At 37.9% G+C, this 23,006-nt stretch overlaps 1 protein-coding gene across 1 annotated transcript in view; it reads left to right on the top strand.

The window, feature by feature from the left end:
* LOC126262354 (DNA-binding protein P3A2) overlaps window positions 1-21,830 on the top strand; it is a 130,017-nt gene extending 108,187 nt beyond the window's left edge. Inside the window, exons 12-13 of the mRNA XM_049958930.1 lie at window positions 17,045-17,249; window positions 20,937-21,830. Coding sequence (XP_049814887.1) covers window positions 17,045-17,249; window positions 20,937-20,941 — 210 coding nt within the window. The 3' untranslated portion in view covers window positions 20,942-21,830. The remainder of the gene's footprint in view (window positions 1-17,044; window positions 17,250-20,936) is intronic.
* Window positions 21,831-23,006: the final 1,176 nt, after the last annotated feature.

Genomic DNA, 23,006 nt, shown 5'->3' with positions numbered 1-23,006 from the left:
ACCAGCTATGTAGTAGCAGTATGTGGATAGTGTTCTTGAGTATTATTTGTAAGCATCTGGTGAAAGATCTTGGTAATTTGAAAGTGTTTAGGGTAGTATTATTATACTCTCCATACCTATAAGAAAAAATGTATGTAGTGGTGGTCAGCATTCTCCATGTCACAATTACATGTGTGTTCAACATGACATTTGGAGTCTTATACAAGCTCTTACTTTGTTGAATGGTTATGTCAAATACTGTACTGTCACCCAGGTATTCAATAATTAGGTAGGAGTGACTGAGTTACACAGAAGTAGTGAGCAGAATCTGACTTAGGTCATGTAAGTCCTCTCTAATTCCAAACTCTTTATGTACTGGAAGCTAAAAATATAGGTTAGCTTCAATGTGTAAATAACCAATCAAATATCAGTTTCCGTTAATGAAGTCGTTATGTAGAAAAGAAATTGTTCTCTGAACTAAAACTCCAGAAGTTCAGAAGACTACAGCATTTAGTAGGAAAGACAAAATTTCCTTTCTGAGAGATGGCACATTTGTCAGTAAAAAACATAGAGGGAGACAGAGATGAATACAGTAAGCAGATTCAGTACTTACTCAGAGATGAAAAGGCTTGCACAGGCACAGGCTAGAGTAGTATGGAGAGATGTATCAAACCAGTCTCCTGACCAAAGACCACAACAAGAACAGTTGTTCTTCCTCTGCTCTAACATTGGCATCTAAATTTCTATGTAACCTTGCAAAGTTTCTGCAGTCATTTAATGCTATTGAAGTCATAGCGTAAAATTGTTTTCATATGTTCTTATAACATTTGGCTTTAAACTTGTCTAGTATTAATAACGGCAGTTTTTCAGTGCCACCCACATAACAGCAATGCTGGCAGGTGGAACAGCCATTACACACACACACACACACATTACTTTTATGTTTTTGTAACAAAAATTCATTTACTTCTTCCTTTACTTACAGCCAAACTAATTAATAAAAAAAGTTCCTACTCCATGTTGAGATATGAAATAAAATATAGAATTTCGTGGTATAGGCAAAACTTGTGTAGCTGGCTTGGTTATCAGAAAATTAGATTTATCTGCATTTCCTGATAATGCCCTCATCATTAATTGTACAATTTTAACATATTAACTTGTTTCTGTAGCTTTGAACACACGAAAAGGTTTAAGAACATTTAATAGAAATACATTTGGGTTAATACTGCATTGAAATATGACTGTAGTAATGTTTGCTAAATTACATTGCATCAATCATTGTTTGTGATTATGTTTTTGCGAATTACAAAAGAGCCAGATAATGTTGTTCATTCCTACCAATGTCAGCAGTACATTTAAATACGTAGAACATTATTACATAGTTACTATTTCCATAATATTTCCCTGAGGTGATTTGCATTCATGTTAAACTGTTTTGTATTATTGTATTTTGATATTGTTACTATCTATGGTTACATGTGTTTGCTTGTAAATTCAGTGTGTATATACATACATCAGTATCTGGACGTCAGTATTTAGGAAATTAATATTCTGTACGTGACTTCGGATACAGTTGAAATCTGCTCCTGAAAGATTTGCACACTATGAAGATGGGGCAAAACCTTTAAGAGCAGATATATGGAACAGCTGATTCACAAAATGAACTGATTTGTTTTGAAAAATTGATTAATACAACAAATATTTTTTACATGCAAAAAATATATCTCTAAACAGAATTAAAAATTTCAAAAGATACAATGTTATATAGAAAATATTGTTAAACAGCATGTAGTAAACTGTAGAATGGCATATGTTAGATCAGAATACCTTTTCATCAAAATATTACATAACATCGGAAAAATGTCTGGTAAATCATCTAATAAAATTTAGAAAGATATACAGTGAAATACAGTGTCACTGGATTGGTTCCCTTTTTGTAAAGAAATACTGGGAACAGTGTTTGCTCATAGGTTTTCCTTCCCCCCCTCCAAGGTTATTTATGAAGCCAGGGTTTTATGCGCAGGGGTTAAGTCAAGATTTGTCTCTAAGTTTATTCATTCACAGAGTTTCCACATTTTGGAAGATTTGAAAAATCAGTTTATGATTAATCTGATCACAGACTCAGAGAATCACTGCTTTTGTTTAACTTCTAAAAATATTTACATAGAAATATTAAAGTATTTTCCACCATCAGTACTGTTTTTAGTTAGTGTGTTTCCTTGTAAGCAAATACACACACGTTTAAACAAAATGAATAGACTTCAATTTAATAGTTTGCACTTTATGAAGCTAAATGCAGTCTTTTCTCTCTCAAACATAACTAGTGTTGATCCATATTTTTCATGTAAAACAGTAGTGTATCAGATTTACAACTAAAATCTTACTCCACATCAGTCCTCAACAAAATCCATCAGATGAGGCTTTGTTTCTCACAAAAACAGGTAAAACGTCAATAGCATTGGCAGAGAGACTTCTCAGGACAAATAATGGTAGAGTCAGTTTTTTTTTTTTCAAGTGCATCTTTAGCTGTGTAGTCATTCTAATAATGTTAAGTGTCTTCCCAAAATCTTATCCATTTACAAGTGTAGTATAAGTAAATGTTGTAAAATTGGGCACGATAACAGCTTCACTTCCAAAGTCACTTCTTAATCTCACTTCATCTCATTGCATACTAACACAGAAAGCATAAGTTTCAGCATTTCATCCTATCCAGCACAGTTCTCTCTTCATTCACCATAACCAACGTGTACAGAGTTGTAAAAAGAACTATCATCAAATGTGTCATTGAGTTTCTCAGTAATATCAGATCTCTACATCCTCTGAATATCTTCAAAATCCTCAAAGTTCCTAAAAGTGTATTAAAATTTGTGAATGTAAGATTATTAACTGTGCATCAAAGTATTCATTTTCAATCACAAGATCATTCATCAGTAGCAATGAAGCATCTCTTATTCTCTCACTCATAATACATCGGTAACTTAAAGTGTGAAAGTTTGTATCAGGCTCTCACAAAATATCTTAAGTATTTTTTTTAAATAATTCTCAATAGTGTCATAGTGCTGTAGTAAAGATCACAATCATTAGTATCAAAGCATGTTATTTTTGCCAGAAGTATAAATGTGTTCTCTCTAAGCAATCTCTTCTCTTTGTCAGCAATGTTGTTGTAAGATTAGCAATAAATTGTGTGGTGGTAAACGTATTAAGGCACAAAATTCGTAAAAGGTATGTTTTCCTTCACCATTAACAGATGTTCAAAATAACTTGCCAGACACAGGGAGAAGTATATTCAATAAATTTCTTCAACAATCTTACAGTCAAAGTTTGTGTGTTTCCTGGTGTCAAAAGTTCTTGTAAAACTAACCTTACATCATATCATAATAACAGAATGATAGAAGTAAGTCCTAAATCAAGTGAAATGTTTTCCCAGAACTTACATCTGAGAATACATGTAACTAAATATGGCTAAAGTGCAGTATTGGTTTCTGAGTGATGCGACATCTGGAATGTGTAAATGAGGCTCATAGACATACAGTAAATAACTGATAAACAAGTTGCATTAAAGTGTTTATGAAGTTTCAAGTCAGGTAAAATATAGTAAAGGTGTTTGTGCAAATTTGTGACGTCATTGTAGCTGTGTAAGAAAATGCCAAATGGTTAGGGCCTTGTGTATGCCACACACACGAAGCATAGATTATGCATCCCGCTGCTTTAGACTGAAATTCTTCTTAAAAATTTCTTCTATTGTTGGAACGCAAATAATAAAGTAAAAACAAAGTGGATATCAATGTTCATATGAAGTAGTAAATTTGTAACATTTCTGAGCCCAAACGGTTTTCTTGATTTGGGATGGATGAGCTGGTATGCATTAGAATGAGGATTTCCCACAACCTCAAATGGGCCAATGTATATGTCAAAGAAGTTTTTGATATCACTGTTTATGAAGTTATATCTTGTATAATTTTTTTAAGTCCAAGTCACTAACATTGAATTGAGTTTATTTTACCCTACCATCATGTCTTTGTTTTCTTTTGTTGCAATGTTGCTTCTTAGTTACCCCGACAACATGCACCCTCTCTTCTGCTGAGATGTGGTTGCACAGTTGAAATTGTGTTGTTCTTTGTTCAAATATGCAGGTTGTTTATCATACATTATTTCATAGGGTGTGAATCATATGGTGGTATGTTGCAGACTGTTTACAGCATCTAAAAAGTTTTCAGTATTTTCTAACCAGTTGGAATGGTCCCTTCTACAATAGGTCCTGCACAGTCTACCTATTTCCCACATATATCATTCTTTTGGATTACAGGATGGAGAGTTGACTGAGGTTTAATGTCATTTTCACTTGTAAACTCCTTCCAGGTTTTGGATGTGATCTGGCTTCCATTATCTGAAAGCAACATTTTTGGTGTAGTGTATGAAAGTAGTCTTCGGTTAGTTTTTGAATTTTTTTCTTACTGGTCGCTTCCTTTGGAAGGTACATTTTAATGAACTTAGAGAATAGGTCTGCCATTACAAAAATTTAGCAATACTGTCCTTCTGCTCTGTGTAATTACCCTATAAGTCAGTACCCATGAGGTCTATTTGCTTGTTAGGTATTAAACTCTGTAAATGGCCCCTATTGGTGTGATTATCAACTTTTGACACTTAGGCACCTGTCACAGGGTGTAAGGCACTTTGTTACTCTGCAGACAGTGTTATGAAAGTACACACACTGCCATATTTTTTTGAGTACACTTAAGGAACTCACAGTGACCAAAATTGGTATAAGTATAAAGTATTCAGAGGTCTGTGTATTCTTCAGGCCAGCAAACCCTCCACCTATCACTGTCAGGACTGTGCCTGTAAAAAAGAATCCTCTTGAAAACCTGACAGTATTGTTGTACCTCTTCATGGCCCTTTTTTACCAGATAACTACTTACCAGTTTCCAATTGTCGTCATGGTTCTGATTTCACCCCTTTATTTACATCGTGGTGAAGTTTTTTTTCTTGATTTCCATCTACAGTGTCATTTACATTTCCCACTGGTAACCTGGATATGGCATCAGACACAATGTTGTCCCTCCCCTTAATGTATTCTACAGAAAAGTTGAATTACCGGAAAAACATAGTCCATTGAGTCTGTCAAGTGTGGTAGTGTTTGCATTCTTGAATATAGCTGAAGGCTTTATGATCTTATGTGCCTGTACTTGGTGACCCAATAAGTAGTTCCTAAATTTTTGGAATCTCCATTTATAGTCACGACTCAGAACTACTTCTTCTCGAATGGAGTATTTTTCTCCTCTCTCTCTCTCTCTCTCTCTCTCTCTCTCTCTCTCTCTCTCTCTCTCTGTGCGTGTGCGTGTGCGTGTGTGCGTGCGTGCGTGCGTGCCTCCCCCCCCCCCCCCCCCACGTGTGAAGGCAACTGAATCGTGTATTTTAACCTCATCGCTTTCTTTTTTTGGAATAAATGAACCACCAATCCAAAATCATTGCTGTCAGTTGAAAGGCAAAAAGGGATGGATAAGTCAAGTCTGTGTAATCTCATAGTTAACTGTGCTTTGATATCATCAAATGCAGATTGGCATCCATTGACCCATTCCCAGACACTATTCTTTGTAAGCAATTTATTGAGACATTGTGCATTTAATGCTTGTTTATTCATGTACTTGTGAAAAAACCCTAGTAAACCGAAAAATGACTGAACTTGTTACTTAGTCCTAGGAGGAAGGAAATCAGCAACTGCTTACACTTTATCTTTCTCAGAGAGAATCCTACCTTTAGTGATCCTATGTCCCAGAAACTTAGTGTTTGAGAGCAAATTTACATTTGGATGGCTTCAATGTCTTTCCTCCCCATCTCATTTTGTCGTCAATTTCCGTCAAAGTTCCCTTGTATTTTTTCCAAGTTTTGGTTGAGAGTAAAATTTCATCTACATGTATAGTCAGTTTTTTACTCATTATTTTCTCAGTATACAATCCAACACCCTTATAAACTCTTCCACTGACAAATATTTTCCAAAAGGCACCTCACAGTAGTCATTGAAGGGGAAGGCATTGTATTTTAAGACACTATATTTTCTGGATTCATCTTCCAATTCTGTCTGATGTCTAGATATCAAGTCAAGGCAAGTCATGTATTTTACTTTGTTGAACTTGTTAAGTAATTTGTCTATACTTTCAGGATGGTCAGTCTCAAATTCTAAAAAAATTTTCAGATGTCTTGAGTAGAGAACTAATCTAATGCCCCCATCAGTCTTAGATACTAAAACCAGCAGGTTATTGTACTGTCTATTACTTATTATTATTATGCTTATTATTATTTTAAAGTTCTCTACCGCCTCTTCTCTTTTGCAAATGGGAATACGATAGGGCTTTATAAAGACCAGGTTATGGAGTTTTAATCCCAAGGTGCATTTATAATTGTTCAACCTTCCAGGTCTTTCCCTGAGAATACCACAGTATTCCCATACAAATGCATCAAGTTCTGTCTTCTCTTCTATACTTAATTCTTTAGCCTCACCTGCAACACAAACTTCTTCCAGCCCCCGGATCTGCTTACTGGTACCATTACATAATATTGACATTTCTGTTTCCCCTGAAATTCCAATCTTTGGGTCAGTAAATATAATCCTTTTATCATTCTATTTAAATTGAACCTTGGCTTTTGTTATTCAGTCTGTGCGTAATATCAATTACTGATAATATAATATAAACGGATAGATAAGAAATCTACTCACAAAGTGGCAGCAGGGGTACACATTATGTAGGCACAGATGGGGAAGTATATGATGATCCCATTATTCCAGTTCATATTACAGTGTAATCCTGCTTCTACATTCCCGGAATTAACGTTTTCCCGCCATTTGCGACATTTTTAATTGGCCCTGTCAAATTTCCTATGCCCACAATGTTGATTTGCACCCGATTTTGTGTCAACATATTTAAAATTTTCCGGCAATTTATGCATTGAGAAAAACTGTTTGTGGAGAAAAAAATGACACTGGCATGATGATGTTGGCTGTCTAGTAGTGTTTACAAATATTGCGTTGTTAAGTTTCTTGACACCAGGGCACTCTACTCAGCAGATTTGAACTGGTAAACATGTAAAAGTTCGGACAATTCGCTCCATATCTCCCGCCGCTACCAAGGTCTAGCTGATGGGAGAAACTAGATTAATTCGAATGAAGATATCATGACTATTTCCAAACTGTCTGTGCTGTGCATATGCAGTTTTGTTATTGCTGTGATCATCGTGACACCTTTGTCGAACCATATTGAGCTTGTTTCGGCATATGGCCACTTGGAGCACTAGTTAACAGTCATTCACTTTGAGTTGATCAAATGTTTGTAGTGGAAACACAGTGCCGGTTACATATTTTATTCATGCTGAGCAAAACGTGTTTCGAGAATTTATTCTTGTTGTCAAGTGCGGTATTTACGTACGTACATTTTGTGATGTTACGCAAACAAACAATGTGAGTGATAGTTTGTGTGTGTGTGTGTGTGTGTGTGTGTGTGTGTGTGTGTGTGTGTGTGTTGTTTTCTGCATAACTGATGAGGCACGATAACTGATAACCTCAAAAAGATGACTACAGTGCAAGAGACACAGAATCACACATATTCGAACACCACACAAAATACTTGTGTACATATTTGCACTTGACAATGGGAAAAAGTTCTCAAAATGCATAGTGCTAAGCATGAAAAAATACATAACTAGTGCTGTATTTCATTGTTTAAATAATGAATACCAGCTGCAGGCTTTCAAAAACATCAGTTATGACACATGGAATTGGGTCAAACATTGCTACTTCCCTGACAGTTATTTCCAGCTACGTCAGTGGTTTTTATTAAATAATAAAAAAGTCCTTGACAAGTCTTTTGATCCCTGTTATGTATATATATATCATACATAAAGTGTTAGGGGGTATCTTGTACGTAACTTTTACAGCTTAAAATGTTATTTTCCACATTTTGCATTTTCCCGGATTTTACACTTAAGTATTTTCAAAAGTGTAAAAGCAGGGTTTCATTGTAGTTGTATAGTGGCCAAGTATGCAGATCAAGTCAAAAGAAAGGAATTGCTTTTTGGGCCGATTAGGGAAGCTTACTACAGAGTATTTTGATAAATTTGAAAAGCGTAATAATCAAGAAGGGACAGTGTACGTAATTTTCCAGGATTTTAGACCAGAAAGTAAAGCTAATTATAAAACAAATGTTGATCCAGTTGCAGTACCGTAGTTAAAAATTAACAGCCTATCGAAAGTAATGTCCCTGTTGAAAAACAAAATGTGTGGTGGCTAGAGCCTCCCGTCGGCTAGACCGGAAGCCTGGTTCACGTCTTTTTTAGTTGCCGCCACTATGGTGACTTGCATGTTGATGGGGATGATGATGATGATGATGATGATGATGATGATGATGATGACATGACACCCAGTTCCTGAGCAGAGAAAATCTCCAACCCAGCCGGGAATCGAACCCGGGCCTCTTTCCATAGCATTCCGCAGTACTGACCACTCAGCTATCGAGGCAGACATGTCCCTGTTGAAAACGAGAAAGACTTCTTATACAGGAGGGAAATTATAGGTAACAATGAAATTCAAAGGAGCTCATATATTCATGTCCAGTTGCATAACTTGAAAGGAAACTGCCTGAGAGATGCTGGGAGTGCAATTTATGGAATCTCTAGAAAATTGAGAGATAAAATATGAGCATCAGTTTCACTGAATTCCCTGAACAGGGGTTAAGCCAAAGGATGCTACAGGGAGAAACAGTAAACTAATTATAAAACTGGTTCTTCTATGCTTTAAAATTGAGTGTTCACACAAGGGTGCCTAGTGGTGGAAGATCTGAATGAATATCTAATATTAGGCATATAATATAAACAGATAGGCTCACCAGGCTATCAGAATGTTAGATTTGTTTACATTTCCTAATAATGCCCTAACCATGAATTGTACAATTTTAATATGTTAATTTGTTTCTGTAGCTTTGAACACATGAAAAGTAATGTTGGCTAAATTACATTGCACTCATTGTTCATGTGTATGTTTTCACAAATTACAAAAGATCCAGATGATCTTATTGATTCCTTTCAATGTCAGCAGTACATTTCAATACATAGAAAATTATTACATAGTTATTATTTCCACAATATTTCCCTAACGTGATTTGTGCTCATGTTAGGCTTTTTTGTATTATTGTCTTTTGGTATTGTTTCTATCTACGGTTACATGTAGCTATGCTTGTAAATTCAGTATGTATATACATATATCAGTATTTAGGAAATGAATATTCTGTATGTGACTTCAGATTTGGTCAAAATCAGCTGTTAAAACTGATTACACAGTGCCTCCATCAAATTGATGAAATTTGTGATACTATTTCCACATGCTCCTTCAGACGTTTTCTGGTTGCAGAGTTTTGAAGCAGTACGAGGTGCATTCAAGTTCTAAGGCCACCGGTTTTTTTTTTTTTTTTTCCTAATTAACTACTCACCCGAAATCGATGAAACTGGCGTTACTTCTCGACGTAATCGCCCTGCAGACGTACACATTTTTCACAACGCTGACGCCATGATTCCATGGCAGCAGCGAAGGCTTCTTTAGGAGTCTGTTTTGACCACTGGAAAATCGCTGAGGCAATAGCTGCACGGCTGGTGAATGTGCGGCCACGGAGAGTGTCTTTCGTTGTTGGAAAAAGCCAAAAGTCACTAGGAGCCAGGTCAGGTGAGTAGGGAGTGTGAGGAATCACTTCAAAGTTGTTATCACGAAGAAACTGTTGCGTAACGTTAGCTCGATGTGCGGGTGCGTTGTCTTGGTGAAACAGCACACACGTTTTTGTTGCAGTGCAGGAAGGAATTTGTTCTTCAAAACATTTTCGTAGGATGCACCTGTTACTATAGTACCCTTTGGAACGCAATGGGTAAGGATTACGCCCTCACTGTCCCAGAACATGGACACCATCATTTTTTCATTCGAAATTTTTTTGGTGGCATTGAATCTGTGTGCTTCCATTTAGCTGACTGGCACTTTGTTTCTGGATTGAAAAATGGCATCCACGTCTCATCCATTGTCACAACCGACGAAAAGAAAGTCCCATTCATGCTGTCGTTGCGCGTCAACATTGCTTGGCAACATGCCACACGGGCAGCCATGTGGTCGTCCGTCAGCATTCGTGGCACCCACCTGGATGACACTTTTCGCTTTTTCAGGTCGCCATGCAGGATTGTGTGCACAGAACCCACAGAAATGCCAACTCTGGAGGCGATCTGTTCAACAGTCATTCGGCAATCCCCCAAAACAATTCGCTCCACTTTCTCGATTATGTCGTCAGACCGGCTTGTGCGAGCCTGAGGTTGTTTCGGTTTGTTGTCACATGATGTTCTGCCTTCATTAAACTGTCGCACCCACAAACGCACTTTCGACACATCCATAACTCCATCACCACATGTCTCCTTCAACTGTTGATGAATTTCAATTGGTTTCACACCACGCAAATTCAGAAAACGAATGATTGCACGCTGTTCAAGTAAGGAAAACGTCGCCATTTTAAGTATTTAAAACAGTTCTCATTCTCGCCGCTGGCGGTAAAATTCCATCTGCCGTACGGTGCTGCCATCTCTGGGACGTATTGACAATGAACGCAGCCTCATTTTAAAACAATGCGCATGTTTCTATCTCTTTCCAGTCTGGAGAAAAAAAATCGGAGGCCTTAGAACTTGAATGCACCTCGTAGTAAGGTTCATATCCAGGTCTGGCACAAATTATCAAGTCGCCATAGATGTCCAGTAGAAACGATTAAACTTTGGATTCAATGTCTGCTGTATGCTTTGATAAATTGACTGAAAGAGATGATTATTTAATTATTTGATATTCAGGCACTACAAAAAGAAAAGAAAAGAAAGCTTCAAACCTGTACTAACTTTCAGCATTGAAACAGCATTCAGCTTTTTTGTCGGGAAGTGCCAAGTGCGTTTCACAGGATTTGAGATTTACAAACTCCACATCAGCAAGAACGACTAAATGGTGTATAAAAAAGGTATTGTACTCAACCTTGGTCATGTTGGTCTCCTCCAAGTTGAAAAGTGTGGGTGTGTTTCCCAAGGTCCTCATATTGTGGAGAAAGGTTTAATATTTGCTGTCGTCTCTCAAACAAAATCACTAGCTGTATAATTTGTTGTAAATCTCCATTTATTCACTAATAGACTAATATCTACTCATTGTAAAATATTGCACAGTATCCAGTAGTGTTGCTCAGTAATTTCACATACAGAATTCATGACAATCACATCCATATATTAATATATTCAAACTGCATGTTTTTTTCTGCATCAAAAAGTCCAAGGTCACATACAGTACTCCCAGCACTAACTTATCTGTTGCAATTTTACCCCTTTACACAGGTGATTTTCCAAAAACAGTAAAGGTCTATAAATTAATTGGATGTTAATGTTTCTCTCAGATAGTATGTTGTTATACTGGTGTTTATAGTGCACCTTTGGTGTAGGGGTAGCACCTGTGATTGGTAATCAAAACACCATCTGTCCTGGGTTTGAACTGTGTCACTGCTTAAATTTTGAATAAAAATCACCAACAGTGGTGGCCAAAGACTTTCGGCAGAAGAAATTGCCTTCAATCTGCCAATGGCCTTGTCAAAGGGGGTGGAGGGACGGACAGATGCTAATGGCACTCTCTTGTCCTTGGCATGGAAAGATGCCCCTAAAAGACATAAGAATCAGCAATGATCAACGGCATGAGGATGCAGAAGGCAATGGAAACCACTGCATTAAAGAGACACAATGTGTACTCACCAGACATGTGGCCTGTAATTGAAAAAAATGTCATGATCATCTCTCCATTGGTAAAAGATTCTGGACTAGTCCCCACTGAGTGAAGTGGTACAGTTGCTAGCACACTGTACTCACGTTCGGGAGGATGACTGTTCAAAGCCACGTCCTGCCATCCTGCTTTAGGTTTTCTGTCCTTTCCCTAAACCGCTTCAGGCAAATGCTGGAATGATGCCTTTGAAATGGCATGGCCAACTCCCTTACCCATCCTTCCCTAATCTAATGTGACTGACGACCTTGCTGTTTGGTCCCCTCCCCCAAATCAATCAACAAGTTCTCCATTCAGATCTCTGGGAGGGGAGGGGGTTGCCAAGGAGGAGGTGGCCATGATAAAAATATTGAATAACCAACAAAAGGATAATATTGTATGAGTTAGGATGTGGAATATCAGAAGTTTGAATCTGGTAGGGAAACTAGAAAATCCAAAAAGGGAAATGCTGTGGCTCAATCCAGATATAGTGGTAGTCAGTAAAGTTAAATGGGAAGAAGACAAGGATTTGTGGTCTTACGATTACAGGGTAATATCCAGAAAATGGTATAGCAAGAGTAGGCGTCATTATGACTAGGACAGAGAGTAGTTACCGTGAGTAGTTCGTAGACATAATTTTTCTGATAAGGATTGACAGCAAACCAAAATGGACAACAGTAGTTCAGGTATATACACTCCTGGAAATGGAAAAAAGAACACATTGACACCGGTGTGTCAGACCCACCATACTTGCTCCGGACACTGCGAGAGGGCTGTACAAGCAATGATTACACGCACGGCACAGCGGACACACCAGGAACCGCGGTGTTGGCCGTCGAATGGCGCTAGGTGCGCAGCATTTGTGCACCGCCGCCGTCAGTGTCAGCCAGTTTGCCGTGGCATACGGAGCTCCATCGCAGTCTTTAACACTGGTAGCATGCCGCGACAGGGTGGACGTGAACCGTATGTGCAGTTGACGGACTTTGAGCGAGGGCGTATAGTGGGCATGCGGGAGGCCGGGTGGACGTACCGCCGAATTGCTCAACACGTGGGGCGTGAGGTCTCCACAGTACATCGATGTTGTCGCCAGTGGTCGGCGGAAGGTGCACGTGCCCGTCGACCTGGGACCGGACCGCAGCGACGCACGGATGCACGTCAAGACCATAGGATCCTACGCAGTGCCGTAGGGGACCGCACCGCCACTTCCCAGCAAATTAGGGACACTGTTGCTCCTGGGGTATCGGCGAGGACCATTCGCAACCGTCTCCATGAAGCTGGGCTACGGTCCCGCACACCGTTAGGCCGTCTTCCGCTCACGCCCCAACATCGTGCAGCCCGCCTCCAGTGGTGTCGCGACAGGCGTGAATGGAGGGACGAATGGAGACGTGTCGTCTTCAGCGATGAGAGTCGCTTCTGCCTTGGTGCCAATGATGGTCGTATGCGTGTTTGGCACCGTGCAGGTGAGCCCCACAATCAGGACTGCATACGACCGAGGCACACAGGGCCAACACCCGGCATCATGGTGTGGGGAGCGATCTCCTACACTGGCCATACACCACTGGTGATCGTCGAGGGGACACTGAATAGTGCACGGTACATCCAAACCGTCATCGAACCCATCGTTATACCATTCCTAGACCGGCAAGGGAACTTGCTGTTCCAACAGGATAATGCACGTCCCAACGTGCTCTAGAAGGTGTAAGTCAACTACCCTGGCCAGCAAGATCTCCGGATCTGTCCCCCATTGAGCATGTTTGGGACTGGATGAAGCGTCGTCTCACGCGGTCTGTGCACGTCCAGCACGAACGCTGGTCCAACTGAGGCGCCAGGTGGAAATGGCATGGCAAGCCGTTCCACAGGACTACATCCAGCATTTCTACGATCGTCTCGATGGGAGAATAGCAGCCTGCATTGCTGCGAAATGTGGATATACACTGTACTAGTGCCGACATTGTGCATGCTCTGTTGCCTGTGTCTATGTGCCTGTGGTTCTGTCAGTGTGATCATGTGATGTATCTGACCCCAGGAATGTGTCAATAAAGTTTCCCCTTCCTGGGACAATGAATTCACGGTGTTCTTATTTCAATTTCCAGGAGTGTATGTAGACGTCACAATCTGAAGGTGAGGAACAGAGAAAGTATATCAGAATATTGAATGGATACTTGAGGATGTAATGGGAGATGAGAATCTAATAGCCACGGGCTATTGAAATATGATTGTAGGGAAGGAAATAGAAGAAAGGATTACGGGAGAATATGGGGTTGGTACTAAGAATAAAAGAGGAGAAACACTAAGTTCTGCAATAAATTTCATCTAATAATAGCAAATACTCTATTCCAGACTCACAAGAAGTAGTATACGTAGAAAAGGCTAAGAGATGCAGGAAGATTTCCATTAGAATATATCAGGGTCAGATTGGTATTCTGAAATTGGATACTGGATTGTAAGGCTTGCTCAGGAGCAGTTGTAGATTTGAATCACAAGTTAGTAGTGATTAAGAATAGGCTGAAGTTTGAGACTAGTCGGGAAGCATCGTGTGCCAAGTAGTGAGGTACAGGTGTGCTAAGGAATAAAGAGATACACTGGAATGTTTCTGAGGCTGTAGATTCTGTGATAATGAATAGCTCAGAAGGCATTTCAGTTGAAAAGGAATGAACATCTCTTGGAAGGGCAGTCACTGAAGCTGGAGAGAAAAACATAGGTTCAAGAAAGGTAACTCTGGAGAAACTGTGGGTAACAGTAGTAGTACTTCAGGTGATAGACATAAAAAGGTAGTACAGAAATGTTTTGGGAAGTTCAAGAATACAGGAATACAAGTCACATTAAGAGTGCAGTTAGAATTCCATTGTTAAATGAAGAGGAGAGAGCAGATACGTGGAAAGAGTAGATTGAGGGCCTCTGTAATAGGGAGGACTTATCTTATGAAGTGAAGTGATAGGGGACCCAGTAGTCGAAACAGAGTTTAGAATAGCTTTGGAAGACTTAAAATCAAATAAGGCAGAGGGGATAGATAACATTCTATTGTAATTTCTAAAATCATTGAAGGAAGTGGCAACAAAATGGTTATTCACAACAGCGTGTAGATGTAAGAGACTGGCAGGTTTTCGGAAAATCATCCATACAGTTCCCAAAATTGCAAGAGTCAACAAGTGGGGAAAGTATTGCACAATCAGTTTAACACCTCATGCATCCATGTTGCTGCCGAGAATAATATAAAGAAGAATGGAAAAGAAAATTGAGGATCTGTTAGATGATGACCAGATATGCTTTAGGAAAGGTAAAGGCATCAGAGAGGCAGTTTTGACATTGCAATTGATAATGGAAGCAAGATGGATGAAAAATCAAGGTGCATTTATAGGATTTGTTGACCTGGACAAAGCATTTGACAATACAAAATGGTGCAAGATGTTTGAAATACTGAGAAAAATAGAGTTATGCTGTAGGGAAAGATGGGTAGTATAACAATAAGATTGGAAGACCAAGAATGAAGTGCTCGGATTAAGAAGTGTGTTAAGATAGGGATATAGTCTTCCGCCCCCACTGCTCAAGCTATACATTGAAAAAGCAATTAAGCAAGTAAAAGGAAAGTTAAAGAGCAGAATTAAAATGCAAGGTGAAGTGTTTCCTTTCTTTAACAGTGTGAAAATATAAATAGAAATTTGATGTTAACAGGAGTACAAGCCTGTTGTGTTATGAAGTTGCGATTTACATTTTAAGAATTCTCCCTCAGCTTAGCATACTGGTGGGATATAAATCCTTTAAACAATAATTACTTTTGTAAACATGAAACGAAACACGTACCTCATCAGATTTAATTATTGCTTCCATTGTGTAGTAATTTTGATGGTCATACGAGTATATAAGTTTCAGTTAGTGACAGACTAGATTGCTATTGTGATTTAAATTGCTTCATGCCTTGAGTTTTGGTTCATTGTGTATTTTCAGATGTGGTACTAATTGCTAATCGAGGGAAAAAGTCATCTTTATGATATTTGTAAATAAAGGTATCATGGATAGTATATAGAAGGTTGTCATTCCAATTATAGGCATTATTTTATAAACCAGAGTGTAAAAACATCAACTGAAGAGATCAGTACCCAGCAACCTGTGATTTGTTTCTTGACAACAGACCCAGTTCTACATGCATAAGTGTAACAGCATGCAAATGACAATTGAGCTGCTACAAAGGGTAATCAAAGAATTTAGAGCTGGACTGGAACAAAAAGTGTCAGCTATATGGAGAAACCTCCCAGTATCTACATGTAAAACAGTTTTTAAATCACTGTTGACAGACAAAGATAATGCATTATTTATTTAAAGTCAAAGTTGGTCACTAATTAAAAATTAATATAAATATTGCGTGAAGTAGAAATAACTATTTACGTTTGTTGAAACAGAAATAATTGACTTGGAGCTGACTGAATACTAATAAGTAACTAAATACAGTGCCTCCAGTTTTTGGAAATTTTTCTGCTGTATTGGTTATTTTTTTAAGTACACTAAAAGTAAAACAACTGCACTTCTAAAAACCAGTTGGAATTATGATTTAATAAATATGACTTCAGTAAGCACTGATAACTAAAGTAAGTTCATGATCACCACTTCAACATATTTGGTACACACGTTTTAGTATGTAGGGCAAACTTTGATTGGATTGCATATTACCTACGCAACAAAGTTTAACCAAGAATTATTCATTAGACTGTCAGTGAAAATATACTTAAACGTGTGTGCTGTCTGTAAACAGGCATTCATATTGTTTGTGTAAAGCATAAGTTCATGATTATTGGTTGACATTCACCAGTTTTAAATGGTAAAGTGGCTGACTGTAAGTTTGTCGGGATGTGTCCATAGCAATGTTGCTTGAGACAAGGTAAAAACCCTGTAGGTTATTGTCTATACTTTCAAATACATAAGTGTTTCCTATATAATCCATGCGGTATAATTACTATGATTATTTTTTTAAATATAATCTATACAATCAATAATGAAAATTGAAAACCTCTTCCACCATTTGCTTGCTGAATGAAACTGAAATGGTGGTGCAAAAATACAAAGTCTCTTTCCTAATCAGTTGACTTTGCCCTGTATACTAAATATAAGAATTATTTAAATAAAAGTCTGAAAGGTATAGTAAAAATTCAGAATATTGTAGTTTCATTCTGAAAGTAGGCTGAAAATATTGACAGAAATTATGTAAAGATGCATGTGGTTGCATCTCTTGGTGCTCAAACGTAATCAGTAAGCAAGGTTATGGTTCTTCCCCGGCAGGGTGAAGACCGTCTGTTCCAGGTGGTGACACCAATGGTACAGGTACCAAAGGCAGAGCCAGGGGGTGATGCATCTGCTGCCACAGAGGTGGAGGCTATCACAGTAACGCCCCAGCAGTTGCTGGGACCACACCAGCTAGTTAGTGTCCCTGGTGAACCACAGCTACTGCAGGTTCTGTCTCTGAAAGAGAGCCCACCAACTCCAGGTAATGCAGCTGTACATACCCCTCCTCACAGATCGACTATGCAGTTACTGTCTCTCAAGGACAGCTCATCAACTCCAGGTAATGCACCAGTGCAGACCCCACCTCACAGACCGACCACGCCGGCTGGTAAGAGGTCTGCGGCTGTCGGCCCAGGAGAATCGTCGGTAGTGGAGGTCAGCATCGATGTCAAAGAGGAAGAGGCACCTGCGCCGACATCAGTATCCGGTACAGGTGGACCGAGTTCTGATCAGTGACGACTTACGGCCCCTAGTCATCTCAAGGCTTTGAGTTGTCGTGGAGTGTAGCTCTTGCAGAGGATACCTGAAAATGGGTTACTTCACCAGAACTGGAGAAATAATTGAAGACTCCTTTACATTAGTACCTGTTTTGAGCCTCGTCAAGAGGTGACAGCTCCACTGTCTGTTTCTGTCTCTCTCAGTACCGTGTGTCCAAAATGCAGGACGAGTTTTGGAGTTTGTAGTTTATTTTCCATCTGCTGTAGTTTGTGAGTCCTTCTCGTAGAGTTTGGTTTGGTACCTTTCTCTTTTGGAAGAGTGACACTACCAACAAGTGTGTGTTCCTCTCACATGAAGAAAGTCTGTAGCTTTAAACAGAGAGTTTCACTCAATGTTGCAGTATCACATGTGTATGGTATTTAATCTGTAAAACTATGTTGTTTATTCAGTCATCTAGTAACACATACTGCTACAGAAAAAAATTCAGTTTTTATTTAATGTTGCAGTATTAGTAAAGTGCAACTATAGTATTTGAACTTAAAGATCAGTTAAAAATTCCGAAGTTATTGGTACCATTATGATCTGACAGAGTTCAGAGCACTGTGTTTCCTCCCCTTTTTAATGAGTACAGAGCTTCAGTTATTTCAAAACAAAATCGTCAACATTACTTCAGCTGTGAGTTGTGGATGTGAAGTGTTTCTCGCTTACGCGGTAAGAAAACTACATCTGTCATATATAATATTTGTTTCTTCAACATTCATTTGCAAGAACTAATCATCTTATGCATACAAATTATTTGGTCAAATTTCTGTGAGCATTATCTTGCACAGAGATTATCAAAATATGTGTATGAAATCTTTTCATAGGAATTAAATCATTCACATACCAGATAAAGTTTTTAATATTATTTAGGAGCTATGGAAACAGATCTCCATGAGCTTTAATGTTAAAAGAGAAAGATCACCATGTTGTTGTTTGTCATTTTCTGCTGGGATCAAGTATAATCTTGAAGACATTTCCAAAAACAATGTCTTTCTCTTGATTAGTATTAAATATCTTGTGATAGTTGAAATATTTCCCATGGACCCAGTACATGAAATATTATTTTTACACAGTAGTGATTTTTCCTTTACAGCATTTGTTTACTTTGATAGACCATAAATTGTACATGATATGCTGGGTCATGTGAGAACTATAAACGTCTAATTTCAAAGTCTACAGCCAACCAGGAATCCACTGCTCACTGCTGTAGTGTTTTGTGGGCCAAATAAGTTACACTATAAAACAGTAATTATATTACTTGAACGTTCAGTCAGGGTTGAGTGTTTTGTTCCCAGATGTAAATACTTGTGACAATTAATATTTTATGCAAGTATTTTATTGGAATTTTCATTTTTTTGTACCATAAATATTTGTAAATAATGAAAAATTAATGAAAATCCTTTGCAGTGTTAATATTTATAAATTTTTACACAGTATGATATAAATTTGTATTGTGCTTGTCATATCTTAGCTTAAAGCTTTCACTTTTTCTGTATCTTCTCCATATTCACATATCATTGCAAAAACGTGAAACAGTAAATCAGTGCTGAAACTTATAATTGCACAAATGTCATCACAAAATTTGTTTTTTCCCCCCTCGTGTTTGCATGCTGTCGAGTTTGTTCGGGCATAAGTAGCCTCTTAGGGTAACAGAATTCATTACAGTTTTGTGCCATGTCATAAACTGGGCATCTGGAAAGAAATTTAAGATTTTCTCTTGTTTTTATATCAACCTGACATCTGCGTTGGAATAGTCATTGCACATAATAAAATCCAACCAGTCTTTATTCTACTTATTTCTGGTTTCTAACAGAAATTGGTATCAGAAAGCACATTATAATGTTCCCAAGTGCTTCATTAAGAGCAAATGCAGGGAATGAAGTTACCAAAGAAACTTTATTTTATGATACATTCTAGTATAAAATGCTAGTGATACTTTGTTGATCTGTTTATAGTGTACAGTTATTTTACTTCGTGCTCCACCAAAAGTAGAGGGTAACAGGCAAGTTGCATGAACTCATCAGCACTCTGTTGACATTGTTAATTTTACCAAATTTTTTACCAATACACAATAAGTTTGTGTTACCAAAATGTTGATTAATTGTAATGAAGTAGTATCTTTTATCAGTTTTTGCTAGTAATGTACTGGACTGTTGCATATATTGTTGCCTCATTGCAGATATATCAATCTTTGACACTTTTAGAATACTGAGAATGCTTACTATCCTGGTCCATCTCTCTCTCTCTCTCTGTGTGTGTGTGTGTGTGTGTGTGTGTGTGTGTGTGTGCGTGCGCGCGCGCGGGTGGTCGTGCGCCCATGTGTGCATTGGATTTCAGTAGTAGAGTCACCTTTTAACTTGTGCCTGTTGTCTTTAACACAGTCTATTTTAGGGAACTATTTCTAGGCAAATTACTGTATTAACAGTTGATTGCAGAGGAAACTAGAAGAACCATTCACTGTAAAACTATGGCATCTGTGTAATTCTCCATCAGGCACATATCATTATGAAGAATCAGTATTTTGGGAAATATGTTTAAAGAACTTTAAAATTTGCATTATTTTGGCATATTTATGGCAACATAAATTCTATATGTTACTACGCATCTGACATACATTCAATGTGAATATGTTTGTAGTTCTAGGAGAAGCATGATGTTCGCATGAAATGTGATATTCCTAATATGCCAGGCAATGTAATGAGAACACAATAGCTAGAAAATTGGTAGAAGTGTTAACAGTTCATGTGACTGTTAATGTATTGTAATAGTGTGTCTGGTAATTTGATATACCTAAGAGTGTCTTAACAAAATTTTTAATAATACAGTAATGATTGTTGGACTGAAATGGACATTTACTTACTGGTTGATAAAATGTGAAAGCAGATGAAAACTATCAGACACAAGTGAGGTGAATAAAAGATACATATCTTGAATCTCTAATTTTGAAAATCTTAGTGATGAGGCAGTTAGTTGAGAGGAAGAGGAGGAGGGAGATATACTGTGATACAAGAGTGTTGGAAATTACACCTCTAAGCCTCATTTAGACAAGTCAGATGGTATGGATATTGACAGAAATCACTGTGGGCTTTACCAACAGAAATTAAAATTCTACAGTTACTTTTTGCTTAATTTCCTGCACCTTTCTCTCTTAGATTCTGTCTCGGCTTCTTCTGCCTGGCATATAAATTTTCAAAAGCTGGAGATTCATTATCTGTTTTATCACTTGTGTTTTGTCAGGTTTTCCTCAGCTTTTTTGTTAAGTATATGTTCTTCTTTGTCCCACATATGTTTGTGTTGTATTCTGCTTTACTTTTGTGAATTTTAATTATACAGTGACTGGTTCTTGCACTTGACTTGCACAGAAACCACCATTGGGATAGTAATGCCTGCCTTTACTCCCTTATTTCAGGATGAACCTAAGATGTGAGGTGATCTGTTCTCTGCCAACAATATATGCAGCTTCCAGTAATGTTCTTCTTTGGCATAAGAAGCTTAATATGTGACTGAAAGTGAATAAATAAGCAAGTTGCCAGTTGCTCTCGTTTTTGTTTGTAGGAGTTATTCTTGTTGTTCAGGTATTTTTAAAAACAGGAGCAAGGGTAAAATTGAAGAAGTTCCTTTAAAAAGGTATCAGCTGAAATTGTGTTACATACTATTTTGTTGTTCCAACAAATAGCGAAATGTTCTGTTGTTGCACTTTATTGTGCAGTTCTGTTGTTTTTTTAAAAAATTGTGTAATGTATAGTTTGTTGTGAGTACCAAATTATGTTATATACTTTCGTTAATATGTGATTGATCAGACAATGTAAAATAACTAGAAAGTATTATAGTACTGGATGAAGGAGAGGGTGGTAGAATGTGTTATGCATCTACCTAGTCATGTTTTTCATTACAAGTGACCTATGAGAAATATAAAGGGTTTTATGAAGCAGTGAACCTCAGCTCTATGGTCCAGAGGACCAGTGGGTATGTCTGAACAGTTCATGAAATAATGCATTTAGACTGATGTATTTCAAGCACGACACTGAATAGTCATTTTCCTGTGATCTTTGTGCCATAGGAAATATTTACATTTTATATTTGTGAGCTTAAATACAGGGTGTCCTCTCACATGGAAAAACAGTAATGATTTGTGCAGTTGCTGAAAAGTGCAAGACAAGATAAAATGTGTTTGGGCAGCTGTTCTATTTAACAAGTGCGATGTCCGTGAGTTGCTGTCAAAAGGACCAATATGTTTCTGGTCATTGTTGCTTGTATTATGTTTTTGTGGTATCACTGAATAAAAACAATTTTGCTCCTGGCACATTTTGAAAACTTAATTTGTCAAAAATGTTGACAGTGTAATAGTGATGGTGTGAAAACACTGTGCAGTTAGGCTATAATAAAAGATTTTTTTTAAATAAAATGAATAAATACATATAATATTCAGAAAAAGAATGAACACATAAGCCTGATACACTGAGCTTTGATTGTGTATTCTGTGCTTGTTGGAATTCAATAAAATATGTAATGATGGTGAGGTTCGTAAACAAATCGTGAAACGAGTGACAATGGCAGAAGGAAGCATCTTTAGCTATTTTCAAAATTGGAACTTAGTGTAGTAAACTTAGGTATTGAGTCAGCTGTCACATTTTGTGAACGTTGCATATTCAGTCTGTGTACCATAAATTTAGTCATACATGAAAAAAAAGAGAAAGACTGAAGAATTGTTACTAATAGTGTTAAATATGAGTGGGCACCCTGCACAAAGGAGTAAATAAAATAGAGAAGTGAGTGAGTGAGTGAGTGAGTGAGTGTGTGTGTGTGTGTGTGTGTGTGTGTGTGTGTGTGTGTGTGTGGCGAGTGCACGAATGTGCGCATGCTTAGGAGTGCATGAGCGAGGGCGAGTGCGCAAACGTGCGTGCGCTTGGGAGTGTATGAGCGTGCATGCATGTGCTCGTTTGCACGTCCAGTTGTTGGTGTGGGATATTCAGACATTTAATTTGGATAACATTCATTCTGAAAGATCACATTTTCATTTTCAAAAGTGTATTCATTAGCAATTGTCATTCCCATATCACTTTGTGTCTGGTTGTTTTAATCATTGTTATATAGATCACAGAGCCTCTGATGTATGTTGTTTACGTGGTATTGTTATGTGAGTATTAAGATTTATTTTTTTCTTCCCACAGAAATTTCATGTTAACCATGATTGCTTTAGAAATGATCAACAATAGTGCATTTAGTTATTTATTTTTCAAAATGTATACAGCACAGGAGACGACAGTGATACAGATTGCATCACATGGGACTTAGGTGTGTTAACAACTTCAAGCCCTCCAAAGATTTTTACAGTACTCAGCCTTCACACTAAGGATTTCATGTTAGTGAAGAGCTTTATTGCTTTCTCATAGTTACTTAACTGGCTGCAGATAACTGTAGTTGCAACTACAAGACCTTTATTTAGAAAGATGCTGTCCCCATATTCCATAACTCTGTG

The sequence above is a fragment of the Schistocerca nitens genome, chromosome 6 (genome assembly GCF_023898315.1).
Source record: "Schistocerca nitens isolate TAMUIC-IGC-003100 chromosome 6, iqSchNite1.1, whole genome shotgun sequence".
Lineage (NCBI taxonomy): Eukaryota > Metazoa > Arthropoda > Insecta > Orthoptera > Acrididae > Schistocerca > Schistocerca nitens.
Note: the sequence above shows the minus strand (reverse complement) of the source record. Positions and strands in the feature narration are given on the sequence as shown.